Source organism: Euwallacea fornicatus, chromosome 33 (assembly GCF_040115645.1).
Source record: "Euwallacea fornicatus isolate EFF26 chromosome 33, ASM4011564v1, whole genome shotgun sequence".
NCBI classification, from domain to species: Eukaryota; Metazoa; Arthropoda; class Insecta; order Coleoptera; family Curculionidae; genus Euwallacea; species Euwallacea fornicatus.
In genome coordinates, this window is record NC_089573.1 from 1,236,745 (window position 1) to 1,260,374 (window position 23,630).

General features: G+C 33.2%; 1 protein-coding gene across 3 annotated transcripts; it reads left to right on the top strand.

The window, feature by feature from the left end:
• Positions 1-2,293: 2,293 nt before the first annotated feature.
• On the top strand, positions 2,294-22,839 carry LOC136348509 (uncharacterized). 3 transcript variants are annotated; one of them, XR_010733668.1, is made up of 6 exons: positions 2,294-4,049; positions 8,625-8,681; positions 9,377-9,538; positions 9,598-9,996; positions 10,057-10,515; positions 22,565-22,839. XR_010733668.1 is itself a non-coding variant. In XM_066299403.1 (5 exons), the coding sequence occupies exons 1-5, from the start codon at positions 2,770-2,772 to the stop codon at positions 10,220-10,222; spliced, it is 2,064 nt and encodes a 687-aa protein (XP_066155500.1). In that variant the 5' UTR covers positions 2,294-2,769; the 3' UTR covers positions 10,223-20,599. The 3 variants fall into 3 exon arrangements, 2 of the variants coding, with proteins under 2 accessions (XP_066155500.1, XP_066155502.1); XM_066299403.1 differs by lacking the exon at positions 22,565-22,839 and having other exon boundaries at positions 10,057-20,599; XM_066299405.1 differs by lacking the exons at positions 8,625-8,681; positions 22,565-22,839 and having other exon boundaries at positions 10,057-20,599.
• Positions 22,840-23,630: the final 791 nt, after the last annotated feature.

The window sequence follows — 23,630 nt, forward strand, 5'->3', positions numbered from 1 at the left end:
ACATAGAAAACTAATGCTCGTCCTCTCACTCTCGCTACGAACCTCAAACTTGTAATCGGAGGAGTTAAGGAAAAGCTGAGTGAAAATAGAAGAAATGGTTATTATTGTAAGACATCTCTTTCATATTCATTCTTCAAGTGTATATTTAATTAACGTAAACATTATGGAGTTAATTAATATCCCAATTTGCGTCACCAAGAACTTTACCCTTTTTTTTATTTAAAAAATCTTAGAATATCAATTTGAATCGCGGCTCAGAAGTAATTTTGATAGCTTTGGTGGAGTAACTTAATTTCAGACAAACAAAAATATCTTGATATATTTAAAGGAGTAATAAACTGACATCAGTGTTTTCAATGTTTCCCATGTAATCAAGTCTTATGAAGCATCTGCCAAGACATGAGAAAGAAAAAAACATCATAAAAAGCGTAAATTCATACCTTTTTGTTTTGTATAGTGTTTTAAAATTAGAAGATATCATCAGAAAGATGAAGTAAAATAGAAAAAATAACTATAATGTTCATTTTGAAAATAAAAATTATTTATTTTCCTTGAAGTTCAAAATGACAGATAGGAAAACTTTTAGATTAATAATATCATTATTAATAAAAACATGTAAAAGTAATATGTGAGAATATAAAAAAAAAATAAGTTGTTAGCTATGTTTTTGCATTAAAAGGCCCTTTTACACATCAAAAACCCTGTTTTTATTTAAACCCTACGATTCGCAACACCATTTGAGCAGCATAATATTGATTCAATCATGGTATTTTAATAGTAAAAACAATAATTTAATGAAAATTGGTAAAGTTGTTCCCACCAGTTTAAGAAAGTTTCATATTTCTAATACTAGTTGATAGCAGCCTAAAGCACAGATTATCACCAAATCTATTTTCCAAAAAATACATTAAAACTTTTATGTGTCCAAATTAACTTTAAATAACAGCACTTTTAATTGTATTTTCCAGTTCTTTCGCAATTTATGGCTTTTAAGGGTGAGAGAATGAAATATGAAAAAACCCTCAATACCGATAGCACATAAAGGGTTATTCTTATGCGTCAATTGCGCCTGCAGAGATTTACGTCTGTGCATCTAAGATCAAGGTCAATAGTTTACAGCCACAACATTTTTCTTAAAATGTTCATTTGATATCTGTTAAGACTAAAAAAAACTATGAAATTGTCATGAATTTATTATACCATTAATATGATTTGGTACTATGCGTGCCTTTAAAAACGAATACGATATTTTTTTAGATAAGAACGTCATTAGGTGCAAAAATTTTCGGTCAAGGTTCTAAATCTAAGCGTGTTACACTGCATTCAGCAAATAGAACATTGTGAAGAAACATGAGCGGCGCGACACATTCACTTTCCAATTAAATTCTCAATCAAGGTCAGCTGCGTGCAGATCATCAGTATCAGATGCACCATATATCCCGATTTTCTGCACATGCGCGAGTTTTTTGCCATTTCGTATATAAAAAAAAACGAAATCAACTTATACGACTTTGACAAAGTTCATAGAACTAAAGAACGTTTTTTGGACATAACGTACATTAGTTATGACTATGAGATAAACTGCGTAAAAACTGTCAAATAAAAACTGCATCGAAACGAAAAACTGCTGGTTACGTAAGGTAAAATGTAAAGGCAAATATAAGGCGCAGTCGCGGCCGCTATCTTGTGGTGGCTGGCACATGGTTCACAGAAGTGGTAATGACAAAGAGAACAGCGGAACCGTTTGACTTGGTAATTTGCTATTATGGGTTTTTGGAAATATAAAGTAACAATCTGCGACAATTCAAATTCTTTCAATTAATAAATAATAAGTACAGAAGCCTTATCTGCTGGTGTCGTAATGGATGTGTTAGTATGCGACAGCTGGTTTATTATTCGAAATATGCAACGTAAGCAGCGCTACTGCGAAAAAACTGACAAATGATTAAACCGGTTTTACGTTTTATTTAAAGGGCGATAAAATAGAACTTCCCGCATATCGGATATGAGTGCAATTTGAGGTTTCCCGTGAGTTAAAGAGAAAAAATATTTAGAAATATCCTTGAACAGTTAGACCTTGGAAACGGTGTAACTAGCCTCGCATGGGGAGTGGTTACGTCATCATATTGTGTGTCGTCACAATTGTAACTGCAAATGGAGCGTTCGGATTGGTGGAAAAATGATTTCCGCCGCCATCTTCTAATGGTCATGTGAAAGGTGGTTCAAAAGAGGGGTGAAGGACCTCGGGAGGAGGCTAGCGAAATGTTCCCGTACACCGACACCGACCGAGCCGATGTAGTAGCGCCGCGTCCGATCGTTGTCGATCGTAAAAACGTTCAGTTGTATGACAGGGACGGAACGCGCTGACTTCCAAAAAAACCTTTTTTATCGAAATACTTCGAGTAAATGTGTGTAAATAAGGTGAAGACTACCAGGCAGAAAGTGTCTGTTAAAGTGTTAGGCCCTTAGACAAACTATTGCAAAGAAATTAACAAAATTAAATTCGGTACAACGTCAAGTGTTCCCGATGATGGCGCTATGGCCGCTAACAAGTTTAGTAAGGAATAAATCTGCCTTAACCTCATTTTAAACTTTTGTAAACAAGCAGAAAACTTAGAGCAACCCCTAGAAAAGGGGATCACGTCTTTAGCTTTGCAAAAGTATCCCACATACTCGCATTCTGTAAACCGAAACATGGGAAATGAGTGTTTGTTGACGAAACCGCCAAAATCGTTTCTTGACTATTAGTCCTAAGAAAAGACTATCGCAATGAATAATCATGCTAAAAGCAATTCTAGTAACTTGTCTGGCAGTAGTTCATCAAACAATTTCATTAATAGTAATAATAGTGTTAAGCAAGAAAAGCAGGATGATCCAGAGATTAGAGAGCTGGCTGCTAAGTTTGTCGAAGCTAACAAGGCTAAAATGGCAGTACCTCAGAGAAATAACCAACCCACTGTACAGAGCATGAATATATTCAGTTTTCTGACTGACAAATCCAAGGTGAAAATGCCAGGGCAGTCAAATTCTTCTGAGAGCAGAAACATTGATGAAGAATCTACCAAAGGTAGATTTGGATGGACCTCAATGGGCAAAGTTAATATTCCATATATAATTCGGTCTGGTGAAAACTATTGTGCAGTCCGGATGGTGGAAATGAAAGTTCTCAGCAAGTGGCTAAACTATTTGCATCAAGATCTTTACAATTGTACCAATATCCGAAGTTACTACATAACAGAAGCCGAGGCTCGCCTATTGAATGAAATTAACTTTAAACATTGTGACTATCAGTTTGGTAGGGAACAGTTTACATCCAGAGACTTAATTGTAAGACTTTCAGATGCAAATGAATTTTATCAATTCCTAGGACATTGTTATCATAAGTTAGTGAATACTTTAGAACCAGAAATGCCTAATAGGTGTGGTTTTATTCGAATTAATAGGGAATCTGTAGTGCCCTATACCATATATAATGACCAAAAATATGTGCCCCTCTTTTATTTTGAAGGAGAGACAGATAACCTAAAGCAGAAAGCTGACAAACTGGAAGGCTGGGATCTTTCATATTTAAAGTTCTGTTGTAAAGTGCAGGGGATTAGAAATGAACTTTTTGCACATGACTCTTGTTCAGTGATAAGTTTAAATGACATTAAGAACTACTTTCCTCCTGGAACAGTTTTTGAAGACTATTGGCCAAAAAAGAACTTGGACTCTTCACAACTATTAATCACTGGTAAAGCAAATTTACCACAAAATGTTCATTGGACCAGACAACCTGCAGCTCCCCCTATCCCAACACACCCACCTCCTAGCCCAAAACCAGCCACTCAGGCTAAAGCAGCCACTAATGGCCCTTTGCATAATGTCCACATCTATTCCAATAACTATGGCATAACCGGTGGACAACCACCATACCATGCCACTCAACCTAGGGCTGCAAGTTCAGCAGTTCGAGCTACTTACCCAGGTTCTACACGGAATGTGAGGCCCAGTGCAGGATACTATGGAAATATGGCACAAGCACCACCACCACTGGTTCGGACAGCCACGTAAGTACTTCATGTATTTGTGTATTAGATGTGGTATTTATCATGGTGGGTAAAATTGACATTTGCATGTTACTCTAAAATCTAATATTAGAGTAATGAAGTAATTTATCAATTATTGATACCCTTCTAATAAGTGGCACTTTTTATAAACTGGTAATTTTTTAAAAACCTAAAACAAACTTTTTTATTTTTGGTATAAAAATTTTTCAGTCATCATTTGGCAGTGCTTCATCATCTATCATATTTTCATGAATCACTGAGTATAACACACAGGAATTTGTTTGCGTCATGTCAACACTATTTATTATTGGCATAGCTGTCATTATTTGGGTGTCAATCATTGTTTAGATCAGTTATGATGTTATACACCAGCTGCATGATAAGAATATCATAGAAGAAAGGAAATTAAAAACCAAGAAAAATTTAAGAAAAAAGATAAAATTGTAACACAAGATATAAAAAAAACTGATTTTTTAAAAATAAGTTTGTTTCAGTTTAAGATTAACTTAAATAGTATTTGCAAATTCTTTGAAAGCATATAACACTGTGTTTTAAAAATGTATCTTAATTTTGGATAATCTTTCTAGATTTGCTTTTTAATTTTTGTTCATAAACTTACCATATATTAATTATTAGGTATCAATAATTGAACGTATACTATTTTTAATGAGCAAAAATGTGTTTATATATATTTAAGAATATTAAGCATGCTATTTATACATCATTAATCCTTTTCCTTGTTCCTTTTCCTAGTTTCTGTTGAAGACTACTCTAGGGATTTATGAAGCAAATTTAATTAATTGCAAAACTGCCAGCTCACAAATAACATAAAACAAATATATATATAGTCCATTATAGAGTCACTAAGTGGCAAACTACCTTATATGGCAATGAAGATTTTTGTATGAGGTTTTGATACCTAATTTTTAGAACTCTTGATCCATTTTCCTTCAAATGCTTTTCCTAGCTAGATGTGGGTTCTATAGCACCAATGTAACCTGTTGAATATTAGTGAGGGGTAAACCACACATCCAAGTTCTATAAAATAATTACAACATTACTGAGTAGGTAATCTTTTTTCTACACTTCTCATATTGTTTCAACTATTTGGCTTTGCACTATCTTCAGTAAATAAGTATTGACTATATTCGAAGCTATTTAACTATTTAGTAATTGTATTATTAAATTGAGCTTCTCTTATCAGAAATTTTATTAATTTAGGGGAATTTAATATCTTAAGTTTGAGTTTTATTATCATAAAAAGTGATATGAAAGTTTCCTTATTGTATTATATAAAATTGGGTAGACTGGTGACAGTCCTGAAGTGCAACATAAGAGTAATTCAGTTCCATACAATGCATGATACTCATTGTCTCCTATTTGTCTTTCTCTAGTAGGTGTAGAATTTTTGCAAACCTAATCACTTCTCTGAGGGATGCATGTTTTTTCAACTTCTGACACAATTACTACCCTCACACAGACCAATCCTTTGACAATTGTTGGACATTTCTGCAGAAGATGCTTCATAGTGTTTTTCTTCTCAAGACACTATCACATTCCAATTTCTGAACAACGCTTATTCTCTGCAAGTAACCAAAGAGTAGACTACACCTCATGAAAATTGCTATGGAAGCTCTTATTAGTGACTTGCTTAACTGTTTAAAAGATGGTACACTTTAATAGTCTCATTAGGAACCTATTGCAGTCTGCCATATGCAGTATATTATTCTAATGTTCCTGGAATCTCAGCTCCCCCCATCACTGAAGCTTTCCTTTTTTCAAGCAGTGGGATATCCGTAATACTGGTTCTGGTTCTATAAAGTTTCATATGTTGATCCATATTGCACATATTTTAATTGAATATATTTCATTGAGGGTTTCCTAGAGATTAAAGATAAATAACTTAGTCTTAATAGAGTAAGAATATCGTTGCTGAAGGAGGTATTTTTACAGTATGGCTATAAAGTTGGAAGCATTATATTAAGTAGGACAAATTTCCTAACTCCACAAACAATCAAGGATTATAAGATTTTCTTTTTCATACCAGTTGTACATTATATCCAGCATCTTCCAGATAGTGCCTCAGATGGAAGAATTAGAATCATCAGAATGGCCAATACATTGTGCATGAGTAATGACCATAGAAGAGGGGATAAAACCCCACCCCGAGGACAATTCCTCGCCGCTCTAAATTTCATCGTGTTCCCATGTAAAGGAGTTGTAATCATTTTTTATTCCATTGCGTTGTTAGTACAGTTATGGTTGTTGTTTCAATTTTTCGTGTTTTATCCGAAAGGATTCTAACAGTCAAACCTTTCAAGTTCGGGAATTGACTGATCTTTGCTATGAGATGGTTTTGTTGAGTGCCAATTCTTTCGACATGACGAATTCCCAATATTGCCTGAACTTAACAATGAATATATCTTCATAATGTTGCATTAGTTGATTGGTATTGTTAAAATATATTTGATCTTTTATAATGTCTTGTATGTTTTTGTTTCTCTCCTTTTTATGTTGCTTTGGTATAATCCATGCTTTACAGGGAGCTCGCACCAGTGCGCTTATTTTTTGTGAATTGTTGCCATCATCTTGGTTTCAGAGATAACCTACAGGGCGATTTTTAAAATTCATTTGTAGGATTTTAATTTTCAGAAAAGTAGAAATGTTAGCTGACAAATTTTGTGAAGATAAATCATTGATATCACTAATTTTGTTTTTCTAAAAAACTCGAATGAAAAAATCTAAATTTTTGGGGAATTCTAAATATCAAATACCTAATTTACATGTCCTATAAAAAATAAAAAGTTTTGTTAATTGCATTAAGCATTGGTGCAAAATAAAATGTACAAACTACACCACTGAATTCTGATTTTTTACTTCATTAGTATGTTGCTTGGTAAATAAAATATAATGGGGAGAGTGGAAAAATGTACATGTTTCAAAAGTACTTCTTACTGACAAGAACAAGATGGTGACAACTTTTTGGTACGACATTGTGAAAATTATATGAAATATGTCTCCAGGTAGATGAAACTGTTGTGTTGTGTGTTTGTTCAGCATTACTTGGTTAAGGACTAGTTCCTAACAACTCCAATTTTGATAAGCCAAATTTGTATTGAAAATTGTCAATAAATTTAAATTTCTGTGGAGTCATTGTTTGAATTATTTAAAAAGATTGTTGGGCAACTCCGATCTTTTATATTTTATGGATTTTACGATTATGAAAAAACAAAATTGGCTGAGCGTTACCAAAATTGGAGTAGTAACCTGGTTGTCAATTTTAAACAATGTTTTATAATATGTTTTTATTCTATTTGTCACATGAAAGGCACTTTATACAAAAATAAGTTTTTAGAAAAGTTCCGGTACAGAACTGATTTTTTAAAACTGAAATTATATTCAAAATCAATCTTTAACTAAGCAGGGCTGAATTTTAGAAACAATTTTAATGAGTTTTGGTATAATTTGGTATAACCCAAGAATTGAATTAACAAAAAGACAAAGTCAGTGGTTAAAATTGCTAACATTTTCTCAGGACACCAAAAATTAATAGAAAAGGCATATAGGTATATGTAAAACCATACAGGTACAATATGTAATTCGTACAGTACTCATGTTATAAAAATATCTTTGACTGAATTTGAAGTAATGACTTTAATTGAGTTAGTACTTTTTTTTCGTAAAAAAATTAATTTTATATTAATCTTACATTCTATTTTTAACCCTTCTAGTTCAATAACACACTAATTACGGTTGCATTGATATATATAAATAAAAAAAATATATATATATATATATAATGTGTAGATAGCTTCATGTGAGAACAATTAACGATCAGAATTAGGAACACAATAGGTAACAATTTCTTAACACAAACATCCCAATGAGCCGCACAGAGTGCAATAGATGTGATACTAATGGTTTATATTTATTGGTAGTGTCGAGATAGCAAAAACAAAACTTTTCCTTTGATTTGCATTGCTGATACGCTTCATTCGATAACAAATCATATTTTTGATGGTGGAGTTTATTTTAATTTGTTAATTGTGTTTAAAATATGACGTATGTAAGTGGTCTATGTCTGTTCACCGGATTACACTATTTTAATTACTATTTCTGAGATATTTTCTCAGGTTATACCAAACCAAACCAACACTTATAATATTTTTGAGGAGTCGTTACGCAACACAATATAAATTCAAATCTAGATTTTTTAAACGTTTTGTAAGAGTTGTTTCACATATTTGAGACACACCATATATCTTTAAATTCGATAACAATAAAAATATCCTACATTTACTACAAAGAACGGAGACACCTTGTATCTTATATACCACGTTGCTTCAGTGGTTTACCCCTGGGAATGTTAGGATTTCATATTATCAAATGAAGACAGATAAAGCTGATCGATCACTTATAACTTATAATTTAGTTAATAATCTAAATTACATTTGAATTCGAACCACACAGCGTCTTGAATAAATGCAACCCATATTTTATATATGACTTAAACGTAGAATAAAAACTTTAGAAGTACTTAACTGGTTAATATTATGTGATTTCTTTCCTGGATAGTTATCGCTTTAATCCTGCAGCAGCCTCCTGTGATCAGAGGCTGGATGATAGTACTTGGTGAGTTCAGTTGATTGGTGTTCTGATAAAATATTGCATAGACATACTTTGAGTGATTCAATAGAATGTGCCTCAAGCCATAGTTTCTAGTTGTGGATCACTTTGTATGTATATGTTAATGCAGTAGGATCTTTTTTTAACAAAAGTTAGTTTGAATTATCTTTGTTTTACATGAAGTAGGTACTTACGTATTTAGGCATGCTAAACATTGAGTTGTAATGGAGTATTGATTTAATGTGAGCGCCAATATTTTTCATCAGTATTTTTTACACTGTATAAATCTAAATTGTTTTAAAATTTAAGGAAAACTAAAATTAAATAGACCTGTCTCAGAAAATTATACTAAAATCGCTTTATTCCAAATTTGTTTACATGTTTTATAATAAATCTCAATCTTATAGATACAGGATACGCTACAGATGCAGTTTGAAAGAAAAATTCTTTCTCTTTGTCAACTCAACTTATATTTTTAAAACGATGAATTAATTAAATTAATTAAGTTTCAATATTCTTGTCACCATTGCCATTGTTTTCCTTTTCTGGAGTACATCGCATATCTAGGTAAATGATTCGAGAAATGATGTGGTTAATCCCTTGAGATGAATTTCAAGGTATCTCCCAATAAATAAATTGCATGTAGAGTGCCTTAGCAGGTTCACACAAAACAAAGTATTTACATTTACTTTTATTTGCAGGATGGGGCAATACAACGCCCAAAAAAACGTTAATAATTACATGGTTGTGGAAGCACAAAACAATTTCCAAGCTACAGCACAAGGCACCTATCCTCCTCCCCCTCTGTTGCAGCATATGAACGGATCCATGCCAAGGTTTGATGTGACTTCTCAGCAGCAAAGGTTTGTGGTGCATTCCCATCAGGTAAGTGTATTCTCTTAATTTTATGTATTTTCTGCAGGGATTACGGACAAAAACGAGCTATAGACTCAATAGACCAATTAGTGAATCATAACCCTGCGCACCAGGCGTCATCTAGGACGCAGGCCACCGCACAAGATGGTGGTGGTCTAACGAATGGCCGGTCTATGGTAAATAATACCGGAAATAGGAGTAAACTAATCAATCTACCTGAATCCAGCCCTCCATCGGCGACTTCAGGCACTCACATTCCATATAAAATGCAAAAAGCTCCAGTCCAAGGAAAGATGCTTAGTTTAATTAACATGAAGGGGAATGTTTTCACCGAACATTTGGTCACTCTTCAGGATTTGGTTGCCAATTTTTTTAATGGTGTCCCAGTCCAGAATTGTCAGCAAGTTATGCAGGTTTTGGGCATTGAAGTTTATAAAGCAAATGCGTAAGATTTACATTTTTTTCTAGTTCAAAACCTGTAAGAAGGAATGGGTTTTCTTTTTAGGGGCCAGATGCAGGTACTTATGGACAATGGTAAATGTTCAAATCGAAACGAAACAGTTCCATTAGTTCAAGTTAGAAATGTGATAGACTATATGCCCCAATTAAAATATATGCTAAATGGTATGATTGCCGAAGTCCCATCGGGAAAAAGACAAAGAAACAGCTAGGGGTCAATCATCTGGAGGCCACCGTGGACTACAGATGAGTCGCCGACCTTTGAAGTGCCAGGTTTGTTAGAGGATACTGCAAGTTATGAAAGTTTTCCCACTCTCAATATGCTGCATGAGTTCCGGAAGAGGCATCAATTGGAAAAATTAGCTGAAAAGGATCATTGGAGTTACATGTCCAACTGTTTATTTAATGCAACAATTCAGTACCATGTGGATGATAATTGGCTGAAGCAGGAGATGAAGGTAGAAAGTAACTATTGCTTGAATGATCCTCGCTACAATTGCTACTGGTGAGAAAGGGCACTTATTAATATTATTGTTTATTTTACGAAGTTTGTTCCTATACCAGTGTATAAACCAGTTAAGAACTCCTTTTTTAAGTGATAGTACGATTACGCGATTTGAACTGAGGTTTTATTTTTTTACATTTCTTGTCGTTTGTTACGAAATGCGCGTTATATGGAATTTCATACAGATATTTCTATTTAAATTAATTAGTTTCTTCATGTCATTTAGCAAAGCAGACCGCAGTAATGTTCTACAGGGTGGTCCAAATTTTGGAAGTGTAGTTACGCCTTAAACATTGATAAGAAATGTTCACACCCAGTTAATTTTTGATATTCAGGGTGCCTACATGTGTGGATACTTTGGTATGGAAAAATTTTAAATTCTTCACCAAACCAAGCTTTAAATGTAATAATACCATCTTTGAAGCTAATAGTTCACGGACCTATTTGGAATGCCCTGCTGGAATGTTGCGTATTAATTTGGATCACCTTGTATATGTGGAATGTCTCTGCATGTATAACTGATTATTCTTGATGGTAATGTTTATCTAGAAGTCCAATGTTTTTGACAAATGCAGTGAATTGTGCTAAGGAAGATTAAATGTGTCTGAAAGTTAATTCCTTTTTAAGATGCTCAATTCACAGAACCTCTTTCCTGGTTTTAAGAGTGTTGAGCATATTCATGGATTCATGAAAACGAGGATAATTGTCCTTTTCTGGGAATCATGTTGGCTTAACTTCTTATTACACAATATGTCCCTGTATAAATGAAATGACAATTGTAAAAGTTAAAAAGTCTCTACTTAAAATTTTGTATTTCAGGGTTCAGCCCTAGTTGCTTAATGGCTAATAACCACCACGATTTCAATTGAAAAAAAAAATATATGTATCAGGATTTTTCAAAAAACTTCTTTGTAAGGTGCGTTTTATGTACCAAATGTAACGAAACGTTATTAAGAAAAGATGTTTAGAGTAAAAATTTAGTGAAATTTGATTTTTCACATTTTCTTTAATTGCAAATAAAAAAACTTTAGCAAAGATTTTGAATGATTAATACATATAAAATGTGAGAGATCAGAGTAGTCCAACGATTTTGAAATTTGGCGTAGGGGCCTAGATATTAATTTTAAATCAGTTTTTAAAAATATTTTTATTATCGTATTTGCCACATGAGAAGAATTTTTCTCAACAGAAAAATTTATCTTTTTAAGATTTCTGGTTCATATGTCAGTTGTGAAAATTGAAATTATTGTGGAAATCCATCTTTAATTAAGTAGCAACGAACCCCCAAAATATGAAATTTTAAATGGAGAATTTTTTACTTTTTGGAAAAGTCGTTTTACCTATGTGGGAACACAATGTATTTTTGTTATCATTGATTTTGAATCTTTTTTTCCACCTCATGTTTTATCTTTGGTTGAAGACATATACAGGGTGCTTCAAATAAAGCGAGTTACAGAGTCGTCGTGAAAACAGTAAATGATACAGTAACTAATAAATGATACATTGAAATTAAAAAATATATACACAGTGTCCAGATTTCGTTGCACTCTTGGAAAACCTGTAGCTGATTTTCATGATTTTATTTTTACTTGAAGAGCTGCCTTTAAAATTCCCGTAAATCAAATTATTGATAAGCGGTAGAGTAAAACTAGAAAAATCTAGAGCGACAAGTGCTTGTAGATCCCTAGTCTTGGTGCGTAGGTTAAAAAATAATGGTGGTATCGACAGAGATTTTACGTAAAATTCAACGGCGCAGCGTTTTTAAATCTTTCATTCTTAATTTTTCAGTTTTAATATAAACATAAAATATAAACATTTTTAGTTTTTAATGTTTTTTAATGGAATACCCTGTATATTGTTAATATTCTGCATAATTTCATGAAGTATTTCGGACTCATAATCAAATTAGAACAGGTGGTTTCGAAAACTTATGTTTCATTGCATTAATTGTGAGGTACCAAGAACAATATAAAATTCAAAATAAACATGGCGAGAAGTATCGTTAAAAAAACAAATTTATGATTGATGATACCTTGGAACTTTGCAGAATCGATATTTGAATAGTATTATTGATTGATAAAATAAAGCAAACCACTTTCATTCTATTGCCCAACATATAGAAAACCCATGCTTGACACACACTTGGCAAAGGTAAGTTTTCCATATACACTTTATCTACATTTTGACATTGGTTTTTGTTCATGTATCATAAAAGTTCGCATACAATTAAAGTCTTACCTGGAGAATTTTTTTATTTAATAACAGCTAAACTTTTTGTTGTAGCAAAGATTGATCATCATCTGAAATCTAATTCAGAAATAACTTACTTATTTCCAGAAAACCCTAACAAATTGGCTAGCCATAATTTGAAAGATATATAGTTCATAATATTTTTTTGTTTTGAATATTTATATAAATACCATGTTTTCAGTATTATGATTAGTTAGCAACAACTACAAAATCAAAAAATAAAAAAAAACAGGTCATTTGGTGGTTCTTCTACAATCACCCTATGTAATCTTCTTAGAGCTTTACTCCACCGATGTTCTCATTGCACGCAACTACTGTAGCTGGCTGTTTGGCAGTGATATTTGGTATCAGCTTTTAATCACCTGATACCTGTAACAAATTGACGTTAACGTATCAGTAAACTTCAAAACCATTCGGCGGTCTACGTCCATTTTTCAGATATCCGAATAAAAGTTAATTTTAGAAATGTTCCTTTTCCTTCATCAAGACCAAAATTTAATGGGAGACCTCTTGAGGTTGTTGCCACAAAGTTCCGAACTTGTTGCCTCATATATTCTTTTCCATGAAATGGAATCATTTGTTCATCTATTGAGACTGCTTTGGTTTGTTGGTTTCTATGACGTCTGTGTTGGATATTCAGTATAGGTCGATTTTTTTACTATTCTGGTTCAATAATCTGTGCACATAACATGCAAACACCCAAAAAAAAATCATTAAAGTATTTTCAAGGAAATCATCTCACGGAGAAATTTCACAGATATTTGTAAAGATGGTAATGTTTTCGAAAATGTCCTGAATATATTTTCTAAACTACATATCCGGTAGTTTACTCAATTTCTGTAAATTTCATTATTTAAGACTGAAGTTATATTCTATCCGCGTTAACATAGTTTCGGAGTCTGGCTAATCATCTAATAAAGAACGCTTATCTCGAATTGCTCCCTCGTACTTTTGGCACAAAAAAAACATTATCATCTGCATTACTAACTTATGAACTCACTTGAGCTAACTTCAGCAAATTGTCCAATAGCCGAATTGTTAAAATCCAAATTATCCATTATAATATTTTACAGTTTCTTCTGCGTTGAAGGTTCGAAAAAGTTATATTTTCTCGTAAAAACGTTGCAGTTGTTAAGATTTAACGTATATGAAAAAATAAGAAATATTTGGAAAGACAAAATTTTATTTTTTTCAATAACACTAGAAGGTGCTATACGCTATACAGTGTTAGATGTGTGTATTAGGAGGTTGATTACTTACATGTTTTTAAGTTTAAAGTGATTAAAAAGTGACATGTCACGTAAAAACGAACAAAACATCCGAAGAATATTACAGCAGTAAGTTCCAAGGTATCTTAATTTTCCAGAACTAATATGATTTTTCAACACTAGTGCCATCGGAGTCTGAGACTGATTTCATAAAATAATTTTTGATTTGAAATGTGTTTATTTAAGAGTTTAATTTGTTGAAAGAAAATATTATGGTAAGTTTTACAGTTGTTTATTAAGGTTACATAAAGGTAACATTTCTAAAAATAAAATTTTGTGAAGTCAAATTAGTTTTCGGAGTTTTCGCCGTCACGATGTCGAAGACATTCCCTACATATTTCGGTAACATGTTCTATACATGAAAAGTTGCTGCACTGGAAATATTTATATTTTGTTTTACGAATTTTTCGTGCCACAATAGACACATTTGCCATAAATTATTCGAATCCTGGATAGTATTTCCAGGTTCTACATAGCGCATTTCTCTTATTCGTATTCTCGACAAACGCGGCGTTTGTTGCCCGTCTTCAGATGTGCTGGGATCTCATGTCATTCGAAAGTGTTTCAAAAAAAGTTCTTCAAAGGATAATTGAAACGAGATTTTTTCAGTTGAATATTGCAAATGGTATTTGGCAGTTGTGTATATTTAGTAACGGATACAAAATTATTATCAATCGCCTTCTCATGTTTCCAGTTATACCGTAGTTTGCATATGATTGATGCATCGTGTCAACATCGCATTCGGTATAGTTGTACATCATAATTTCTTGCCAGTATACTCATTTAGGCTGTTGTTGTCATACATATAGTTGAAATCGAGAGGTTTTTTGCTCTCCTTGGAACGTGAATCTTTCTCGTCTAACACCGATACACTCAGGAGATCAACAACTGTTTTCCGGTATTTTTAACTGGAAGGTTCGGGGTGTTGCTTTTTCGACGTAGAGCTCGTAGAGCATAGTACGTTTTAATATTAATCAATAAAACAAAGAATTCGACCAGGTACCGTCCACGAATATCGAATGCCAGATTTTATTTTTAACCTGATACCAAGATAAGGGATATACGAGCAGTCGCCTATTTAAACAGTTTTTAAGCTTCACCTTATAACTCGAAAACAAAGCGACTTACGAAAATTTTAAAGGTGATTTTATAGGTTTCGTAAAAATGTGTTTTTAAAAATCGTCATTATCCATCTTTTGCATTATCTGCGATATTCTATGATGATAACAAAATCTGGACGCCGTACAGGATTTGTCAAAATAAATTAAAAAAATTAAAACTCATTTAATAAAATCATGCATGCATTAAAATGGCCTAGGGGAGAGATGCATATGTATACACTTTGGTTTTTTTTAAGTATAAATGCCAACATCTTGTGACCGTTTGTACACTTGCATGAAAAATAAGGGACGATATTGCGAACACCTATTATAAAAAAATATTTTATATTGACCGGCAAATCTCATACTTTGATTTAATTACAATAAAACCGTGAATTAATTATCAACTCATTCGTCGTTGAAAACCGTTTAATTCTTCGTCTAGGTATCTTACTCATGGATTTTGTTTTTTAAACATTGTCGGGTAGATTGAGGGGCGGGATTCCAGAAATGTTTGTACCGTTGAAACACTTAATTGAAAATGTCTTCCGACAATATGTCCCAATCATGCTCTTGTGATTAAAAGGTTATGTGGGGTGGCAGGGGTGCATTTGGTAGAGGGTAGTGAGTTCGTAATATCCTCGACAGTTTGCCCCCATTATGTTACATATGTTGTTACGTATATTATGGTAGACGTGTTTTTAGATTTTTCCATTACCAACATTATTTTTCAAAAACTGGCATTTCTTCTTTTAAAAAACTCAGCCTGTATACACCTAATACTTTCTAGCGTTGTATGTAATTAATTAATTTCTCTCTATGTTTAAATAACAGCAATTGATTCAACTATATGATTAATTGAGTTAGTTTGTATTTATTCTTCCACAAAATGCTACATGCATCAATTTTTACCTTTCCCCGTCTTGTTCTTTACTCGTCTCCTAGGTTATTTCGATGCGTGCATACATTTTTTGAGCAAATTTTTGAAAATTGAATTTTTTTTTAATTGCCGAGAGTTGCCACAGAAATGACATTCTAGGGATTTTGCCGAAGGTCTCCTAACTTTTTAGCAACTATTATTATAATCTCACTTTATTTGGTGTATAATGCTAAAAGTGTGTAGTTTAGGTTTTCCTGTCGGCAAGGTTACTGTCCCTACAGAGATAGTTGTAGGCGGGGATAACTTTGGTTTATGTTAGCGCTCGTCACTGTGAACATTAATTTTGAAATAAATTATGATATTTCATGCATTTTCGTCAATTTCGCGAAGTGACCTAGCTTTCGAAATATTAAAACCGCGTTGTGATAGTAAACATATTCCTTTTTGGCATACTGCCGGTAAGAGCAAATTCCAATTAAGGATGTGAAAAAAAAATATGAAAGGAAACTTGTGGCAATGATTTTGGTTTTGATGTGAATATTTGAAGAATTGAAGATTTACTTCCGTAAGTCTATGAATCTGATACTAAGATTATTTAATCCGAAACGATCGTGGTTATTCGAGGAAAAACAGTGTAAATCCGATTTTCTTTTTGAACGTATCAATGTCTGAGGTAGTTTTCTTCTAATGGTAATTGTATAGTTAATTTAAAGGAAAATATCTGTCCATAGCATCTGTTACAATAATTATTTATTTTAGATAAATTGTAAAAGATAGCTAGCTGTTAATTTAAATGTGAATTGTGCAAGGTAGGGGTTAAAATAGGACTATATATTCAAAAGGAAACTTTATAGATGAATAGTTTTCTATTCTTTTTAATTTACTACATTTTGATCTGACGTGTAAATAATATTCCTCCTAAAAAACATATTTTTGACCGTGTAGTGTCATTATCATTCAACTGTCCATAGCTTCCCGCATCATATTCAGAACTGTATCATCATGTACAGTATTCCATGGAGGACTATATGACTTTTTCACATTTATTGTAACTTAACACATAATCAAAATTAAAATAATGCCAAACTAAATGTTAATGATAGTCTATTTCCAGTCAGTATCAACGTTTCAACCGTGAATGTCATTATTTGAGCTTCATGAGTTGCAAACTTTCAACCGGTTGTATGTACATCACGCAACCAAGGATGAACCGAACTGTCTTGCAGCCATGACATTGGCCTTGTTGATTATAATACCATCTGATGCCAAAAATAATTATTTGTTTCACAAGGCGAAAAAGTAGTGAATTTACTACCGCATCGCTATTTAAAGCCAAGTGTCGACCAGACGAGAGTAAGTTAGGGGCACTGAGTGAACATTCTGTATTAATGCTTCTGAAATCACGACCTAGTTGAGATATTGTTAGGGGCGCGTTCGGTCATGCTCACAGATGTTCGGCGACGTATTAAAGTATTCGCCGCTCGTGAGGTGGTACCCGACGTTTTATAAAAACAAATTCTCTTTTTTGCAGGGTTAAAAACCTGTTTTCACAACTCCATTCACGATCGCGAAATAGTGTTATCATCCACCATTTAATGTTCTTTTTTGGTTTTAAGGTGGATTTATACTGTACTGTGGATATAGTGAAAACTGCGATTAACGTTCTGTTAATCGCAGTTTTCACTACATCCACGCCACCATTTACTGCTACTTCATTAGAATTTGATTGACTAGAAAATTAGTATCTGACTCACATCACTAGATTTTAGTATTACCTGATTTTAGGACTTCATTTTTATTAGTCAGAACATTAAAGAACAAATTGCACAAATAAAATATGCCAATCACATTCGACGTATTGGAAACAACTAATAGGACATTAACCACTGGTGGGTTATAAATTGACCTGTTGTATTTAATTAATTTATTTTTTACACTGAACTAACAACTCACGACGGACGGGGATAGCAGATTTTATAATGTGAAGCTTAGCGTCTTTCGTATAGCAAAATATCCAGAGCGTACTAACATCATTATTGTCGTCATCCATAGTATGTATTCAGTAGATCCGGATCATTTGTGAACACGAGCAAAAATTTCCGTGGGCCAGTTGGTTTGAATGTTGCCTGAGTTTGTATGAACAGACAACACGAGGAAACATTAACGAGCACCAATTAATAATTGCTCTTCATTGCTCGTCTGGTCGATATATGATTTAGAAGGCGGCGCTATTTTTATTTATGTTATATTATTAGTGTTCCGCCTACGACGATTGATAGTGTCGTCGTAAGTTAAGGCAGCAAATCTGCGTTTTCGCCAAATAAAACACATAATATTTTCTCCAAACGGTATGAATTAAAATTCCGTTCCATTGTATTGAAGTTTTTTTTACTTTTATTGCCTAGGCTATAAATATTTTTTTAATATTATATTATTTATATAACACATTTGAGGTTTTTTTATTGTTATTGCCTAGGCAGTAAAAATATTTACTGCCGCTTGTCTGTCTATATGCCGAAGCCACCGAACGTACACAGGATATCAAAATGTCTGGAAATATGTGTATATTTCCTTAAATAATTTGTTCTTGTCAATACCCAGAACCGTCGGAAGATTTACTTTTAGTGACACATTTTGTCCATAGTTATTTAAAATTTTTATTGAAACCTGTCAAAGGCGTGACATCACGATCAATTTTTTTAAATGGTAACGTCGGTCGTGTGATGGTTTCAATTCAATTGGTGGTTCGTGGTCGTTGTGACCGGAAGATGATTCGAGCAACAGATAAAACATATATGCATCTCTGGTTATTATAAGACGATCTAGACACAATACAGTATATAATTAAATCTAAAAATAAATGGGGAAAAATGGAAAAACCAATAAGCGCGTGCGATCTTACTCGACGACATAGCGAGCCGGCTGTGGACCGAGATTCGGGCTATCTATTCCAGTACTTATTTGCCGACGTGCGAAAACTTGCAGAGCTCTCTTATACGACGTGAGGTCAACACGAGCGACTAGCCGATACTGCGTGGCTTGCTTCACGTCGCTATTAAAATAGGATTTATAAGAGAACCACTTTACCGCGTATAAGAAATATGCGTATATTATGTGCCTTTATCTTTGGCTATCAACCCAGTTATATAGAATATGTATAATATTTTTTCGTTTAATTTGTGAAATGTTTTTAACGGCTCATTGATCCTACGGAAGAGCTGCCCTATTGAATTTTGAATATGTCTCTTAAATGTCAGTAAATTTGAGTAATCTCGACATGTCTGGCAGTGTGTCGGACGAAACAGTAAATTTTTCAAATATTTCTGGGTTTTGCACAAGAACAAATTATTTGAGAAACTATTCTGGTGTTCTTAGACTCTTTTGATTCCTATATAACCAGAAAGTTCATTCAGCCGCGGAACTAGTCAGATCAAAAGGCACCATCACTGAGGGCAGGTATTATAGTAAGTAAAAAAAAGTTGCTGCTTCCAACGGGTCCGCGAGGCAAGAGGCAAAGGCAGCCGAGTTACCAAGGACGCATTTAGGAATTTAGCCAAGTGAACTTTCTATGCTTATAGTGTATATTCGGTGGTAAAAGTGGTACTTACGGCCTGTTTTGTGCCATTAAAAATTATCTTTATTTGTCAATCGGAGGAAAAGCAATTAACAACTCCAAATAGGATGGAAATCAACAACTTGCCACCTCTGCCTGTGATATTCCAGCAGATTTACAAATCAGTATTTAAAAAATCGTTTTAATGTTCTGCATTATCGAGACCCGAAAATATAAACCTACGTCTTTATAGTCAGAGGTTAATTTCGATTTCGAACACTCTTACTTCAATATAAGTGTGCTTTTTATGTGATAGATCTTTTGTATGTAGTACTTTTAGTAAATGAGAAATTGCACAAACTAAATTTGTTTCACGTTTGATGAGTCTTAAGTGCTAGAATTTGTGAAATTTTGTTAAACCCGCCTTGCATATCTACGCCGAAATATACTCTAATTGTCAATGGGCAGTTAGCTGGGTTTCTAAAAGTTTGTTAACCGAAATTTTTTTTAATTTCAATGTATAGCACCAAAAAAAAACACGATGTATACCAAATAATTATTGTTTTTAGTATACGTTCTTTAATCTTAAACCTCACGAAAACATGTATACTTAATAATAAGTTATCATTGTTTAGTATGTAAGCTTGTAGTATATGTACATAAATAAATTATTTTGCTTTTTTCTATGAAAAACTGTAAAATCCTCTGATTATAAAGACCTGATGCGAGTGCACCCCCAATTATGATTTCTATTCTTTAATGAAATCTCTGCACGGTACATACTTATACGACACCGTTATTTTGGCTCTCTTATTAGAACATACTAGTTTTCAGTGGATATATACGCCAGAACGTAACATGTCGAGTGGACATCCGGAAATCTTCGTATCATTACTATAAATTGTTTAAATTTTTTCTATGCGTACTGTTATGCAATTTCCGGCAAGTTTGTTTGATACTATTAGTAGACTTAATGTTACTATAAAATGTACATAGATAAACATTACTCAAATACATCTTTTAAGTTATATTACTAAGTTTGTATAGTTTTCCTTCTAGTCCTACAATCCAGAAAGACTTAATTTTACATGCTCTGGAATACTTAATATCATTTATTACACGCAGATACACCTTAAACAACATAGTCATACTTATGTAGCCATATTGAAGACAATTTAAATACACTTAACATTTCTGGTCTAACAGAATCAAGACCATCGAATGGCAGAAGAGTAGAAAAAGATTCCTTATTAATTAAGTTTCACAGATGTTTGCGTGAAATTTCCGAGATATGGACGATCGAAGTTTCAAAAATTGTCGAAAACAAGGAAATTTTCTGCTGCTGAAAAGATATTTTCCTGTAAATTTTTCAGAAAAGTTTGAAGTTCTTGAGGTATAGTTTTTAGCTTAACTCGACCAACTTGGGATCCTCAACTGATGCCTTATGAACACTGAGGAACTTTTATGTTGATTTAGAGCCACAAATCTATAAGAGTTTTAGCGACTACGTCTGCACAGGTTTAAACACAGCAAAATGTGAAACAGGACAGACGTTAGAAACATTGAGGCCCTGGGTGCGCAGCCACTTCCTCTTTGAATCAAGATTATAAATTTCTATATATAAATTTCCGCGATATCCACCATTAGCGTTTGATAAAAGAAGATTTTTACAAAAAATAAAAGTTTTTAAGTTGCTGTTGTTTGGTTCAAGCTTTCAGTTAACTTATTGACACAGCTCAGAATGCCTGTTTTTAGATCAGAAAATCGAAAGTTATGTTGAACAGGGTCCTAAATAATTGAATCGCAACAAGTAGTTGCGGTTCCTAACGATTACTTGTCAATATCTAAGCCACTTTTCTTCCACTTGTGATTTTGGATCAAAATGTACATATTTTTAAATCATATTAATATTAAAATTCCCATAATTTTTGTATCATTTCTGGTTTCGATCCGAAATTACAACTCGGAAGAAAGGCTGTAGCCAGTTCAATTCAAAAATTGTACTTGCTGCATTACAAACATTGTAAGTGTAGTCGAAGAGAGCGTAAATGGGGCTGGTACCTTCGAGTCTGGGCAAAGCGTTCACCTCAATGGAAGGAAATTTCCAAAAACACCGGTAATTGAGGGTAAACTCGTAAAAATCGCGGATAACTTAGATAAAAAGGTTGTTTGTTAAGTTTTTTGAGAAAACCTTCTAAACTATGTTGATTAAATTCTTCCTTTCGAATAGTTTATTGTCAATTTTCCAACCCCATGGACATAATTAGCCGTGGGAAAGGTCTGGGGAGGTGTCAGATTTCGAGGTGACCTTCCTATGCTTTAACGGTTAGAAGAGACTCCATGTTGTCGGCTTTTTCCTTGACCTTTCTAAAGCATTTGACTGTTTATGCCGCGCTCACCTATCAAAATTGGAGTGGTATGATGTTAGGGGGAACCTGCCTTGTTACGAATAAGTCCATACATTCGAGATCGGACTCAACGCATTAGGTTAGAGAACTTCTCTTTTTTATTTTACACTTACTTGAGTCAATAAATTTTTTTTTATTTAAAAAAAATTACACATATACATATCTATGTGTCCTACAAAACCTTGCAACCTGATAGTTTTAGCAGTGAATGCTTCGTGTGTTTGTTGAGTGTTGTAATACTTACCAGCCATATGTATCTTTCCTTTTTATGTGCATGCACTACCCCCTGATATGTTTAAAATTATGTTATGTAATGTTCTGAAAAAAATGTCAACTTATTTATTTATTTAAATCATAGCATACAAGGCTATTGCCACTGTTTGCCCGTTCTGAGGTATTAACCACATATAAATTATTTTCACGGCTTTTCACTGATGTTGAAAAGAAATAAATGAAATAACAAAAGGAAATTCATAAAAAAAAACAATCATGATAATTGCTAAACCACAAAACACTCGGACGACTCCATGATGCTAGTATATAGAAAGGGACCCTTTTGTTTCCATTTTTTAAACATTTTTCTATGGCAGATATTAGGCCTAATGGAAACCACAAGGCCTTATGCCAACCAACAACGGATAATTGCTGAGGATGCTTTTAGTTAAAATTATTGTGGACTTTGTGATGTGGAGTACGTGCTTAGGCCTCCACCACAACAATCTGCCGAAATCATCTTAATGAATCCACCAACCCGCAGCAGCATACATTTTGTGGGATTAATGGAGAAAGGATGGAGAAACCTGGACAGATATGCATTTTTTGTAAGCGTCTTGGCAAGGTCACTATTAATGTTTTACACATTTAGGTAGTATATTACGTGAAAGTGAAACAAGACTTTTAAAAATTTTTGTTTATAGATACATTTGAAATTGCCGAATTCAAAAGGAACAAATGGGAACATGGATTTTTTTCCCCTACCATATACGTATGTATACAGGGTTATTTACCCAACCCGTTTATTAAAAGTTTACTAGGAACTAAAAGTGATACGAGTTTAAAAATATAAAGTTAAGTTAACTTCGACATGATCTTTTTTTTTATATTTCCAGCATCCTGTCACCCTCGGTTCAACTGGAAATAGCTATTAACCTGGTTATTTAAAATGGGACCCCCAGTATATTATTTTTTTTAGAGTCTGCGTAAGATTTCAAACGCATTTTCTGAATAATGTGTTATACTTAGCCCTTACCGTTTTTGAGATATTTGACGTTTAATAAAACACATGTTTCCGAATTGACGAATTTTCAAATTTCATATCTCCGTAGTTAATATAAACATAATCTTCATATTGTGCAGAATGTCAGTATATAGTTTTAAGTTTACACTTTTACTATGTATTTATGTGTAGCTTAGAATTATACAGGGTGTCCAAAATTCAGCCTCTAGATTCATACTTTTGAAGTTTCAGAAGTCTTTTTTAATGGGATACCCTATAAGTTTAAGCAGTATCAGATAAAAAATGTAATTCTCTATCGAACTGTATCAAAGATATCTATACCCATTTCAAACTATTTTCGAAGTAATTCGCTTTAATGTAAAACTAGTAGTATATATTCATTCTGGTTAAATTTTACACTTCATGCAGTTGGTCATGGA